The sequence below is a fragment of the Pteronotus mesoamericanus genome, unplaced genomic scaffold (genome assembly GCF_021234165.1).
Source record: "Pteronotus mesoamericanus isolate MK-2021 breed Mesoamerican mustached bat unplaced genomic scaffold, CSHL_Meso_final contig_163, whole genome shotgun sequence".
Lineage (NCBI taxonomy): Eukaryota > Metazoa > Chordata > Mammalia > Chiroptera > Mormoopidae > Pteronotus > Pteronotus mesoamericanus.
In genome coordinates, this window is record NW_026555064.1 from 19,205,886 (window position 1) to 19,219,861 (window position 13,976).

The window sequence follows — 13,976 nt, forward strand, 5'->3', positions numbered from 1 at the left end:
ACCAATCACCAAATACCTTCAATCTTTAAACTAGAAAATGTCACTTTACCATACATCCTTGTTATGAGAACACTGTCCAACAAAATTCCCTTCCAGAACTTTCGCCAGCATTATAGACTAAAATTTCAATGAAAATAGTTCCTAAGCCCTCCCCCGACGGACAGACGGCATTCCCGTCATCTGCAGTCACGGGAAGGCCACCACGGCGTGGCATCATGGAGCACCAAGCACCTCCAAGCCGGGCTCCTGGAGCAGACGCACCACGAAGTCTGTCCAGAGCCGGGAAGCTGTGCCGACTCCGCACGGCCCACGGCACGTGGCCGCCCAGCCCTGCTCCGCACCTTCTGTTTCCCCACAAGAGCGTCATCATTTTGGTAACAGAGCTTTGGGAAGGCAGCTTGAAACTCTGCTTTTCACAGAGAAGGTGGAAGGTGTGGGCACAGATAGCGCGGTTTCAAATGGCAGCGCTCAGCCTCGCCCGGAGGACTGCAAGGCTGTTGGCTGAAAGGAAATCCATAGCCATGAGCACGGGAAAGAGCCGCATAAGCCCGAAACCAGTGAGCGCGTAGGAACGGCAGCAGGACCTGCTGGGTTTGTGGCGATGCTTTTGGCGCTGTGGGTAGTGTCAGGGAGAAGCCGGGGACAGACGCCGTCACCTGGCTGGTGCCTGCCTGAGCTCCTAGCAGCCCTGCAGCCTGCATGAGGGGCGGAGTACCTGACGCTTGGTCATCAGCTTCAGTGAAGCCGGACTGGGCTTTGTTCGTGGGCTCACTGACCGCACACGGGGAGGGGGTCCCAAGACTGGTACAGGGCTCCTCGTGCGTCGCTGTCAGGGCGGCCTTGGCGCAGAGAAGGAACCTGTCAGATCAGCAAGGCTCTGTGTGACCTCTGGTCCCGAAGTCGTTCCTTGGGTTTCAGGGGGACAAGTTGGAGACCCTGGGACCCAGCAGGCTTGCCAGAGCCGGGTGAGCAGCCCAGTGGAGCAGGCATGGCGCCCTGGAAAGCGTGCCTGCCTGTGAATGGGCAGCATTCCCCGGCAGCAGGAGTGAGGGTCAGGATCCCGCACGTCAGCCCCTTATCTGCAGCTGACTCGGTGTGGGTAACGGCCCTCCATGCAGACCTGCCGTGTCTCCGCGGCACCTGCCCGGGGCCCAGTGCCCACCCTCCTCTCAAAGTGCACTGTTCCTCTCTGCCTCTTTGTTCACCCACCCACCTTCCTTCCTTCTTGGCCGCCCAGTAAACAAGAAACCAACTAGAAAGCCCTGAAGTTGATGTTTCTCAGCTTTATCTTCAGTCCCACTCCATTCTGCTCGTTTATATCACTTTGATACATATGCTATTATGTGGCCCTTTTCCATAGTCTGCCCTGTAATTGTTACCTATTTCTTTGATCTCTGAATGCAGTTTTTTCTGAAGCAGAAAATAAAAATTCCTTAAAGATGGGGATGCATCTTTTATTTGGTATTCTCTCTAATGAATAAAGGGTGAACTGTGGACAATACAGAGTTAATACCAGGGGTTTTTCTTCTTGTCACTTGCTGCCTGAGACATGCAGTCAGCTCCTTGAAGCCCTTGTGTGGCTGTGCTGGGAACTCTGCATGTGTTTGTGGTTCTATCTTGGACAAGCTACCTGACCTCTCCCATAGTTTTACTAACATGTTTTCCAGATCAAGATTTTTATCACATAATAAAACCAAACCACCCCCAAATCACTACTGGATTATGTTTTTGTGTTGCAGCCTCTCGAGGCTGGGCAGGTCCGCTCAGGGCTCAGGTGGACGGAAGAAGATGCGAGGAGCCTTGGGGATGCTTGACCTGCCTTTATTCAGGAGAGTCACACAGGCACAAGCCCAGTCCAGGGAAATCGCACAGGCCGCAAAGCCTGTGTCCACACCGTGCACAGGCCACAAGCCCCTGTCCAAGTCGGTGCCCGACTCCCCGTCCCATCCAAAGCTCCTATTAAATACTAGCCCCAAACAAAGCAGACAACCGGCAAGAAGGTGAAGTAACTATCCTGAGCTGCACCTGCGAGCCTACTCAGGGCTACAGGGCAGTTTATCGCACCTGAGCTCAAGACCATGAGACCCAAGCTCGAGGCCGTGGGAACACTGCTTTATCAGGCTCCTTCAAGGTTGTGAGGGGCTGCTCCCTCCAGTTACCCAGGCATCTGGGTGAGGGAGCCCGACCGCCTCCACGTACCCTACAATCCACCCCTTCTGGGTTCCTCACCGCACACGCTATGCCAGGATACCTTCCCCGGAGTTCCCCTGGCGAGGAGGGCAGAGCCCTGCCCCCATAAACCACAACAGTGACATAAGCTACAGCAACAAGCAAGCGATACACAAGCGCTAAGGCCACCCGTAGGTCCATAGGCCGGGGAAGTCCCCAGACTGGTAAGGCTTCAGCCACACACCCAAAGGGCTCCAGTGGGGACTGCACCCCATGCATCCTCTCGCGCCTTCCAGAAACGTTCCAGGGCCAGAGACGGATACAGACTTGCTGGAGTCCAGCCCACGCGGGCTTCTCCTTTGGGGTTCTCAACACAAAGGGGGCTGCTCCAGCCAGCTCCCCAGCTTCAGCTGTGAGCTCCCTGAGCCATCCCACACAGGGTAGCCGGTCAGCGGTCGGGGTCGGTCCTGCCGCTGCTCTGCCCCAGCGCAGGTGTCAGTCCGGGTGGCACCGGCCTTCGGACGGCCGCTGTTCCACTTGTTCTGGGGCCGTGTCCAGCTCCCGACGGAAGCAGGAGCAACGCGCCATGGAAGCCCAGACGAGGTGCTCACTGGGAGTTCCGGGCAAACCCGGCGCGCGGACTGATTTGCCACTGAGGGATAGGGCTAAGATGTTACTTTGCACCCTAGGGGAGGAAAGACAAAACAGAGGCACCGGCAGGGGCAAATCACGACCCCCAGGTCATACGCAAGCCTCCTGGCAGCCGACAGGAGCGGGGCGGACAGAGGGGGTCTTCCTGGCGCGCCTTCCAGACTTCCGTGCCTCGCCTGGGGGCTCCGCGACTGCTTGCAGCCACGGGAGAACCCCCAACAGGCCAGAGGGAAATTACAAAGCTGCCCGGAGCAACCTCCCGTGGTCTGCTGGCCCTGGATATGTCACTTTTAGGATTGGGGCCAGGTCCCCACCACCCAGGGCACTATTTCCAAGTCCTGCTCCACCCCTTGTCCCCAAGGGGCAACGAGAGCCACCCAACGATGCGGGGGGGCTTTCATTTCCCAAGGCCGGGCCCGAGTAGCTGTTTGCCCTGGCCCCGGCCCCTCCGGAGCGGGCAGGGGGACGCCCCCGTTTCCCGTGCCTGGTTTCAGCGAGGCCCCCTCAGCCTGCACGGGCAGCCGCATGGGAGCTGCCGTCTGGTGGAGCAGGGCTTCCACCGGAGCAGGCCCCCCAACCCGGCCCCTCTCCTTCAGAGCCCGGAGAACGGTCCGTAAGTGCTTTGTCCAGCCCCTCAGCGTGGGGGTGGCAGCCGCGGCTCAACGGCCCTGCTTTAAGAGACCATTGCACTGTTCCATCATCCCAGCAGCTTGGGGGCGATAGGTCTTGTGGAGTTTCCAGTCAATCTGCAGGTCTCGAGCCCATGGTTGTACCAGGGCCCCAGTAAAATGTGTCCCCTCATCACTTTCAGTGATCAATGGGGCGCCCATAAGCAGCACACAACCGCTCGAGGGCGGCTATGACTGCTCTCTGCTCTGGGTGCCCTGCAGGATAAGCAGCTAGGAGTCCCGTGGCTGTGTCCACACCTGGAATAACACACTTACGTTGCTCTGAAGGGGGCAGGGGCCCGAGGACACGCACGGGCCACCGGGTCGGCGGTACCCGTCCTCGCACCGCTCGCCCCCCAGTTCCCCCAGGCCTCCCGTGAGCAGACAACACAAGCCTCGCAGGCGTCTTGTGCTTCTGCCAAAGTGACAGGGAACCCCAAGTTTGCGACAGACCGTCCAGGCCCTCGCATGGGCGCCCGGAGGCCCGCGCTCGCCGCAGGCTCCGCTTCCTCCCCTTGTGAGGCCCAGCCGGTCCTGGGACTCCTGCCACTCTGGCTGCTGCGATTCCTGTGCCTCTGCCCTGGGCTCCGCCCGTCAGTACGCCCGGAGGCCTGCTCCCCTGTCTCGCCGTCTGCGCCCGTGTGCTTTCTGGCAGTCGCTGGGTCGTGCCACCAGCTCTAGCAGCTGTCCCACCAGCAAGGCCTCGGGCAAAGCGAGCAGCGTGGCTAGGCAGCTCGGCCCAAGAGCGCACGGGGCCAGAGCCAGCGTCCCTTGTCCTTTTACAGTGGCCGGCAGCCCGGCCACTCCCAAGCCAAAGCACATCCCTGGGGCAGCACCCACTAACATCCAGCTCCGTGCCTGGCCTTGGCCCACAGACCCAGCCAGTGCTCGCTCCTCACCCACCGGGCCGCTGCCTCTTCTCATCAGCGCGGTGGGAGCCGGCAGTGCCGGCCCCGCCGCCAAAGCCCTCGGCCTGGGCCGCAGTCCTCCAACTGCGTGTGGCGAGGGAGGGAAAGGGGATTCTGGGCCACCCAGATTCAGACCCCCCCCAGGCCTGCACCCAGTTCCATTCCCGCACCCATTTCCTGTGAATTGCTCAGCACGACTGAGGAGGGGATTGGCTGCAGCTCAGCCGCTCAGAGGCTTTTCTCCAGGGTGCAGATTTGAGCCTTCAAGCCTTTTTTTCCCTCCTCCCTGGAGTTTTCATAGTTTTGCTGCATCAGAAAGTGCAGTCTTCTCTGCTGAAAGAAACACCCAGCCCATGCCCGCACCCACACGGGTGCTGGACCACGCCAGGCGCGACCCTGGCTCAGCAGCAGCAGCAGGTGACTGGGCAGTTGCGTGGCTGCTCCCCTGCGTGCGGGGTTCCTTCCAAGGCCTCAGTTCTGGCTTCCAGGGAGCCTTCTCGTCCCTGGAGTTCCCTTCGCTTCGTCGCATCATGAAGCTCGGCCCCCGCCTCGGCTCGCAAAGCTGAAACAGACACCCAGCCAACGGCCCCAAAGCTGCTGGACCGTTGCAGGGTCTCCCCAACCTCCCTTCAGGCCTTCTCCGCGGTGTCAGGCGCACTGCTGACATCAGCCACTCCCCAGGGGGAGCCCACGATGCCAGGAGGCGCGTCACCCAGCGCCGTCTCCCAGTAGGAGGTCAGCCCTCGGGACCGTCCTCCTGGACTTCATCTTCCATCTTCCTACCCAGAATCCCTCCTTTTTGCGACGCCACTTGTGTTACAGCCTCTTTGGCTGGGCAGGTCCGCTCGGGCCTCGGGTAGACGGAAGGAGATGCGTGGAGCCTTGGGGATGCGTGACATGCCTTTATTCGGGAGAGTCACACGGGCACAAGCCCGGGTCCGGGGAAATCACACAAGCCACAAAGCCCCTGTCCAAGTCGGCGCCCGACTCCCCGCCCAGTCCAAAGCTCCTATCTCTCAAATACTAGCCCCAAACAATGCAGGCTGCAGGCCAGAAGGTGAAGTAACTATCCTGAGCTGCGCCTGTGAGCCTATTCAAGGCTACGGGGCAGTTTATTGCACCTGAGCTCAAGACCCGCGGTGCCACCTGGGCTCAAGGCCGCGGGAACACTGCTTCATCAGGCTCCTCCAAGGGTGTGAGGAGCTGCTCCCTCCAGTTACCCAGGCATCTGGGTGAGGGAGCCCGACCGCCCCCACGTACCCTACAGTTTTGTTCCCCAAAATCTTCTGGAATATAAAAACAAGATAGATTGGAATGAAGAGCTTTGATGTAATTAAATTTGGAAATAATCCCAAATGCCTTTTTGGACTTAGAGTGTGCATGTCTTCGAAAACAATTCAGGAGGCTGCACCTCTGCCTCACGGTGCTGGAATTGAGTTTGTGCACTTTGCAGAAGCACTCTGTTCCTAAGTGGAAGCCTGGAGCTGGGAGCAGATTCGATCGTGTGCGGGAAAGCGCTCCGTTAATTGGTCCACGGACGTATGTCGTTAGTATCAGTCGTTTCTACCAAGCTTCCTGGGGACGACGAGCTGCCGACCCCCAGAAAACACTTGGGAGAGCAAGGTTCTGAGCCTTCAGAAAACCTGCCGACCAGACAAGGGATAGGAAGGGAGCGGGATAAAGCCGAGGACGACGCATGTTCTGCGGAGTGCAGCGCCCCGTAGCCCTCTCGCAGCCAATGTGAAAACAGAGAGGCAGAGGCTTCATGCCCTGTGCGCCTTTGTTTTCAATGTAAACACTTTATTTTTCTGTTCCATTCAATTGATTGTAAGAAACATTCACTGAACAACTGCTGGGATGGTTGGGTTCATATTACCTAACTTTTGTGCTTTGCACCCCAGTCATGCACATACCCATCCGCGCACTTCCCTGGCAGCGCCTGGCCCGCTGGGTGAGAGAACGGGGCGGGGGCGGGGGGGGGGCAGGTAGGGGGCGTGAGAAAGCCAGCGCTCTAGCATGCGTTTTAGGATGTTTTGGATCACAATCTGCCTGAAAAACTGTATTCCCCCTACAATATTTTAAATTGGCATCTAAAAATTTGTATTAGGAATTTAAATAGCAGAGGAATTTGTTACAGCACGTTGGAAATATCTGTATTTTAAAATAAGGCAATTTTATCACTCTTCATTCGTATAAGTACCACAGTGATTCGAATATATCATCTCCCATGTAGAACATCAATGAACAAGCTGCTGCCCTGGCTGGTGGGGCTCAGTGGACTGAGCGCCGGCCTGTGAACCAAAAGGTTGTCAGTTCGATTCCCATCAGGGCACAGGCCTGGGTTGCGGGCCAGGTACCCCGTTGGGGGCGTGCAAGAGGCAACCAAGCAATGTTTCTCTTGCACGTCGAAGTATCTCTCCCTCTCTGCCTCCTTCCCTGCTCCTCTCTCTAAAAATACATACATACATACAAGCTTCTCTCTCACAGAGAAGTTCCATATTGCTAATTTTCCCCTTCCGACTTCCGTTTCTCTCCCACTCCTCCCGGAGACTGTTACCCCTAAGGCGGCCGTCTTGTATGTTGAAAGTCTTTTACTGGCAATCTCGTCATGCTTCTCTCTGGATTGCCTTACGAGTGTGCAATGTGCATTTGTTAGAACAGCACAACCTTCCTGTGTCTGATGAGCCGCCATTGCCTGACTGTTGGTTGGCGGGAACCCTGGGCCTGCAGGCAGAGGAGGCCCAGAGCGAAAGCCCTGGGGCGGGGGGGGGGGGGGGGGCGGTCTCCACCCAGGAGCCCGCTGCGGAGCCCAGGGCCTCCCAGGCTGGCGCGGGAGAGGCGTCTGGCCTCGGGCCCGCCAGGTGGCGCTGGGGCGTGGGGAGAGGACAGGGAGCACTGACCTGGATTGAGTCACTACAGGGACTTCTTCGCAGCAGCGGCTGGCTCCTGAGAGGAAAGGAGCCCGTGGAGCTCATGAGGCTGAGAGCCGCCGGAGCCTCCCGCCCTCCTTTGGACCTGGCTCCTGGCTGGGCTGCCCAGTGGGGTAGGGACAGAGCCCCTGAAGCCGCTCTGCAGACAGAAGGGCTGTTTCTTGCTGCCTAGAAAATAAAATGTATCTCTTAATGAGACAGGCAGGGAGACTGTGTTCCCAGCCTGGATCAAAGGGATCAATTGCTTCAAGGGCTGTTCCTTAGTGTAGCAAGGGTCGGGATTAAGATTAGGAGCAAGTAAGAGAGATGTCTTTCTCGTTAACATGAAAAAATTTGCAAAGAGGAGTACGTAAGCGGTCCCTTAACACAGGACTAAGTGGAAGAAGCCGGTGTGACTCGGCTGCATACTGCCTGGCTCCAACTACATGGCCTCCTGGAAAGGGCGAACTTGCGGAGACCGTGAGACGCCCGGGGCAGAGGGCTTTCAGGAGAGGGAACCTACTCTGCACGGTCCTGTAGGGGTGGCCGCATAGCATCATCCGTTTGCCCAAACCCAGGGAGCGCACCAAGAGTGAGCCCTCCCGGAGAGCCCGGGCTTCGGCGGATGATGACGCGTCAACGCAGGCTCCTCCGTTGTGACCAATGTAGCACCCTGGGGGGACGTTGATGGGGGGAGGCCTGGGTGGGCGGGGCAGCGGGCCTTCAGGAGCTCCGTACGTTCTGCTCAATTTTGCTGTGTATTTAAAACCGCTCTTAAATATAAAGTCGGGAGAGAGAGAGAGAGAGAGAGAGAGAGAGAGAGAGAGAGAGGCCCCCTTGATGATTTTAGGAAAAAGTACCTGAGAGATGAAGATCTGGCTGTGACCGCAGCACTAACCAGGCCAGGTGCCCTCGGGGAGTCTCCATCTACCCGCAGGGGTGCCGGCATCGGGGTCTGAGGACCTCCGGCCCCAGGTTATAGGAGGGTGAAGAGAAGAGCGAAATGCAGTGGGAAAGAAGAGTTATGCGCTGAATAAATGGTTTTGGGGAAACAGGGTAGTTGTATGGGAAAAACAAGGGCGGTTCTACCTTACACCATCAAACACTGAATTCTGTGTGTATAAAGACGCACACCCTGGAGAGCTGCAAACCCGGCGGCAGAGGCAGGGCCTGAGAAGCGGTCCCCGCCATCCGCGGGGTCGCGGTCAGCCACTGCGTTTTGGGGTGATGTTACACAGCAGGGGGTGAACCGATTTCCTCCCAAGCTGCCCCTATGGGCTGTGGGGGGCTTCGGAGGGGAGGCAGGGACTAGAGGAGCACTTGAAGGAAGTTGTTTGTTGTTGCGTTTTGGTTTTGCTTTTTTCCAAAGAACTGAGTTTCCTATCGCCGCTGGAAAGCTTGGCGCCCTCCAACTTCCTTACCGCGCTTTGCTGGTGCGCGTTTCCGAACGGCCTGCCGCTGTCCGCCGGAAAGCGCGCCCCGCGCCCGGCGCCTCTCAGCCGGCGGGCAGGGCGGCAGCGGCTGGAGTTCACCGGCGCCACAGCCTGTTCAGCCCACCCTCGCTGTCCCCTTTAATTCCTTTCGGTCTCTGGCCACCGCGCCACCTGCCCTTTGGGAAAGGCAGGACCGGGGGAACGAATGAAAGAAATTATCAGCAACGGCGAGAGGAGGCCAGAGAGACCCCTGGGCGTTGGGGGTGGGTCTGAAGATCATTTGCAGCACAGCAGCCCGGGCCCCTGGGGGCTGAGCTGGGGCCTCTCCCTGCCGTCCCGGCAGCAAGTCAGCTCCTAGGACAGTCTGCCCGGGTCCGGGAGCTCAGGAGAGACCTCGGCGATATGGACGGGAGGCTCTCCTGCCTGCTGCGGGAGAGTCGAGGGGCAGGCAGGGCTCGCACCAGCTCCTGGGCTCTTTCCCCAGCCCGGGAGGCCGAGCGCGGACCGGAGGAGCCCGGAGGTGGGGGCGCAGGCGGCGCGCCTCCCCGCCCGCGGCACCCGGCGGCGCGCGCAGGCCGGCCGCTGAACGCGGCGCCTCCGGCATGGAGTGGGAGCTCAACTTCCTGCTCTACCTGGCGCTCTTCTTCTTCCTGCTCTTCCTACTCTTCCTCCTGCTCTACGTGCTCATCAAGCAGCTGAAGAACTCCGTGGCCAGCTCGGCCGGGGCGCTCCAGCCGGGGCGCCTCTCGCTGCGCCGGGAGCCTTGGAGCTTCTCCCACGAGCAGGCGGTGTGACCCGCAGGGCGCGGGACGGGCGGGAGGGCGCCGAGCGGAGCGGCTCGGCTGGATCTCGGTCTCGATTTTCTGTGGGCACGGCCGCCGCGGTCCGGGCCGGGGAGCCGGCTGCGTGGGCAGGTGGGTTCCGGCGCGGGAGGGTCGGCGAAGGGGCGAGCTGCTCCGCTCCGCGCCCCCGGCCGCTCAGGCTCCGTGGCGCCCTGGTGCTGGGGACAGCAGGTGCGCGGGTCTGGGCTGGTGCTGTGGCCTTAGGGAAGAGCCCGGGCTTCCCCTTCTCTGGGGCGGGGAGAGATGCAGAAGAGAGGACATCAGCCTCTGGAGACGGAATGGCTTTGGGCACCTGCCCGCCCTCCTTCCAGGTCCAACTGCATTTTAGCTTGTACCCAAGGGGTGTGGAAAACCAAACTATTTAGGTAATTCATTCCAGCCCCTTCCCAACAAAATGGGATGTCAACCCGAACATCCACATTGTGGAGAAAGAATGGGGGTTCGGGGAGCAGGAGGAAGCAGGGCGCACTCCATGTACTGCAAATGCTGCTTCACCATCGGCGCTTTGGTGGGCGCTAAATGCCGTGCGACCCGGGTGCCAGGGAGGGAAGAGCAGGTGGCCCGATACTTATGGGGAGTCCTGTTCTCCCCTGAACCGCCGCTCCTGTGCTAGCCACCCACCCGGTAGGCGTCCGCAGTTGCGGCGCGGGAACCGCGGGCCGGCGCGGTAGGGAACCCTTCGGGGCTGAAACGGGCGCTGGCGAAAGAGGCGCCGTTCGCGTGTTGTGGGGCCGCGGGACAAACGGCGGGAGGGGCGAGGCTCTTTCCAGGGAAGGAGACTGGGCATCTGCGGGGGGTGGGCGGGAAGGAGCGGCCTTCTCACCGGTCCAGACAATGTTCACTTTGGAGACACCCCCTTCATCTTACAGGTGCTGCTTCCCTCGTGCGGTCTGGAGCCCCGAGGGCGCCCAGGACCGAGCCTCGGTTACAGCTGGGCCCCGGGGCCTGCTCGAGGGCAGGGAACCCGAGGAGGCGGCTTTCTGACCGTGGTGAGCGAGCCGCCCTGGGTTTTACCAGCTGTGGCTACACTTATGAACACCCCGCGTCTAAATAAGCGAGAGTTCGGAGGGAGGAGACGTGTGCGATGAGATAGAGGTCCAACCGGCACTGAGAACCGGGGAGCTTCGCCAGGACCCAGGGCCGGAACCGGTGCGCAGGCGCCAGCAGCGCCCGGAGGGTGGGGTGTGGGGGTGTGTGCAGCTGTTCCGCGGCTGCAGCCATCAGTCCCTCTTTTGGAAAACAGCGTGGGGGGTCTTGAACTTGACCTGGGTCATAATACAGGTGTGTCTTTCACAGGGAAGACTGGGGTCTGGTCATGGCAGGCTGGAACCAGCCGGCCGTGGCTTGTCCGTAATGTTGAAAATATGGATTCATTTTTTGGCACAAAGAAGGACTATACTGAGAGGCTGAAAACAATAGAAGACTGAATTTTGCCTGAGTCGTTAACAGAGAAGCGAAGGGGAAGACAGTTATTTTGATAATTCAAGTGAAGGAAAAAGTCATCTCACTGAGGTGAGTCATTACGGGGCGAGTTTTTGCCTGCGACAGTCAGACAATTCCCTACATTTTCTGTTTCGCTCTGCTGGAATAGACCGTTGTTCCTGAAGTCCGTGGTTTATTTTCAATGTGATGTCACGAGCGACGTCTTCCCTTCGTATGTGTGCACACCTGTCCTCCCTAGAGCTCTGGTCAGACGTGGTTGGAACCCCGACTTGGAACCCCAGGGTCCGCTGCGGTGATTCCATACGGTGCTCTGGACGGTACTCCTCTACCTGGTCGCCACCTCCGCAGTGGTTTAGGTATAGGCTGCGTGGTTACGATGCGTGTGGGGGGACTTCATTAGGAGTCACAGTCGTTTACAAGGAGGGAAGCCAGGCACTCTGTACTTCATAAATGACCGGGATGCAAACCCGTTTAACCTCCTGCCGGGCTCCCTCACTTTGCGACCCCCCATGCTTCGAGCTGCTGGTTCGGGGTGTAGCCCCCCGCCCCTTCTCCATCGCAGGCTCGGGGAGTCCCGGGCGAGCGGTCTGCTGCCCTCCGGGCACGAAGCCGTCTCTCTGTGGCTCTGGCTCAGTTTCCTGGGCGGGTGGGGCTGCCTCCCTCGCCTGTGCCCAGGGCCCTTCCGCAACCTTCTTGTCATCCAGCTCACCAATGACTTAGTCCGCACTTAGCCAGGCCCCACCTGGAGCGCGGCCCTGCCTCTGGGGAGCCGGGCTCCCCACATTGGCTCTCAGAGCCCGGTGCCCTGGTCTCCCGCCCTTTGCTCTGTGAGACCCCGCTTTTGCAAGTCGGACGCCTGTCTGTCCGCTGCCTTGTTCTAGTCATTTATCCAGTCATCATTTTTCCAAAACCCCACATGTCCTGATCCCCCACGGTTTTGAACTCACACTTTTGCTACCGCTACACATTCTGGACCAGAAGCCCAGACGCCCACAGGGGTCCGGGTTCCGGCGGCACACACCCGGTGGCCACCCCACCCCCTGACCACGCCCTGGCCCCGAGTCGCCCGACCGCACCGTCTCGAGGTCGGCGTGCACGCGGGCTTGGCATCAAAGCTCCCGGAAAGTCGGGGACTTTTAAAGTAACCACTCATTTTATACAGGCAGCCCGATTATGGAAGATTCCTCTGTTTTATGTCTAATAAAAGGTTTTGAGCGACTCTTCCTCAATGTTCGAAGCTGGGTTGAATTTCTTACATTGTAAGGAAATGGGCCATAATTCAATTATTATGTAATATCAGTATTTTCCTTCCAGTGCTCTTACTTCATTACCGTTTCTAAATTTCGGCAGTTTAAATGACCCCAAATCTTACTAGGGTAATTTCGACTGTTTCACTGAGAACCAAATTTGTGAGCACAATGAATGCGCACTTGACCTTGAACAGTAACCCTCTGCGGCTGAGTGTGAATGGCATCACGCGGACACCTGTGGGATCCGAACTGTGAGGCAGGGCGGTTCCAGGGCCGAACTCCAGCTGTAGGGCCCGGCTGCAGGCACAGCACAGTGCCAGCCGGTTCGGTTCCCCAGAACCAGCAGGAAGACCCGTGCGGAGTGCACCGTGCCCTGCGTGTTCTGGGCGCGACGCCAGCATGTGCCTTTGGTTCGCTCCCAGGGGTGGAAGCAGGAAAGTAGGTGAGTGAAAAATACGCAGTTTCCCATTTTTAGCCTCACATTTCATGTTTCCAGTTTTGTCTGCAGCTTCAAAATAAATGGAATAGTTAAATTTTTTGAGTGGCCCAAATTTTAAACACGGTGCTGTTTAAACCGTTAAGGATGGCGGGAAATACTTGCTTTTCCTCACGCAGACCCGCTCACCTGGGGACTTGCAGAATGCTAGGGCCGCTTCTGCGGTGCACGGAGGGCGTCTGCGGAGCGCGGGGCCTTGGCGCTGGTCTCCACCGCCGCTCTCGGGAACTCGTGCCCGCGTAGGCTGAGTCCATAACTGAAACCCGGGGATCCTTCGGAAATCGCCGCCAGGCCTTTGTGCCGCACACAGGCGGGAGGGTTGAGGGGTGGGTCTTCGGCGCTGATTTATTTGTTTGTTTGTTTACATCAGTGAAATAAATTCTCAACTCTCCATTCCTTGCATTGCTTACACAAAATAAATGAAGTTAGACATTAAATGAGGCTCTTATTAACTATCTGAGTCATGAGCATCTCACCAGATAGGAACTGGGGTGAACTGAGGCAGATCTGTGTTGAAGACAGGAATCAGAGCCTACTAGGCACTCAGAAAACTTGCTGATGGACTCGGCCAAAATCCTTTTTTTCCTCAATTGCAACCTTTTATATAATAAGCCAAATCGTTTCCTCCCCTCTTGGCCTGTGTGGATGTGAATGGGTTCAAGTTAAAACTTTTGTGCTCACTTTCGCTTTATTTGTTTGACCCTGCAGTTGCTTGAACTTACTGAACTATGCATGGACCCCCTCAGGCAAGGTGCTGTTCACTTTGAGATGGGAACCTCGCTCTGCTCTCGGGAACCAAGGCAGACGGCTCTCTGGAAGCTTCCGCATCGCACAGTGGCTTAGACAGAGGGCCGTCGTTTTGCCTCCTGCAACGAGGACGCAGGGCACCGGCTATTGCTGCTGTTGCTTTGGTGGCTCCCAGACGTCAGGCAGGGTCACGGTGGCCCCTGAGGTTCCTGGCTTTTCTCCTCGGCCCCCTAAAGAGGCAGAGGAAACGCCAAGGGCCTGCCAGGTCCATGCGCCCCCTTGCAGAGAGCGTGCTCGCCGCCCCAGCTTTTCCTGAGTCTCCTGGGCCAGACCGCGCCCTGGGCCACTGCAGAGGCGCCTGAGAAGCGCAGCCGCCTTCCGCAGAAACCCCAGCCCTCTCCGCAAGGCGGAGGGCGACGGCGCGTCTCGCGAGCAGCTGGCAGTCTGTGCCCCGGCTGTG

At 58.7% G+C, this 13,976-nt stretch overlaps 1 protein-coding gene across 1 annotated transcript; it reads left to right on the forward strand.

The window, feature by feature from the left end:
- The first annotated feature begins 9,340 nt into the window (after positions 1-9,340).
- Positions 9,341-9,532, forward strand: SMIM43 (small integral membrane protein 43). Its single transcript, XM_054561986.1, has one exon. It carries the CDS (start codon positions 9,341-9,343, stop codon positions 9,530-9,532), a length of 192 nt encoding a protein of 63 aa, XP_054417961.1.
- Positions 9,533-13,976: the final 4,444 nt, after the last annotated feature.

Coding starts and splice junctions, on each gene's coding strand:
- SMIM43 (XM_054561986.1), top strand. CDS start 9,341: ATGGAGTGGGAGCTCAACTTCCTGCTCTACCTGGCGCTCTTCTTCTTC.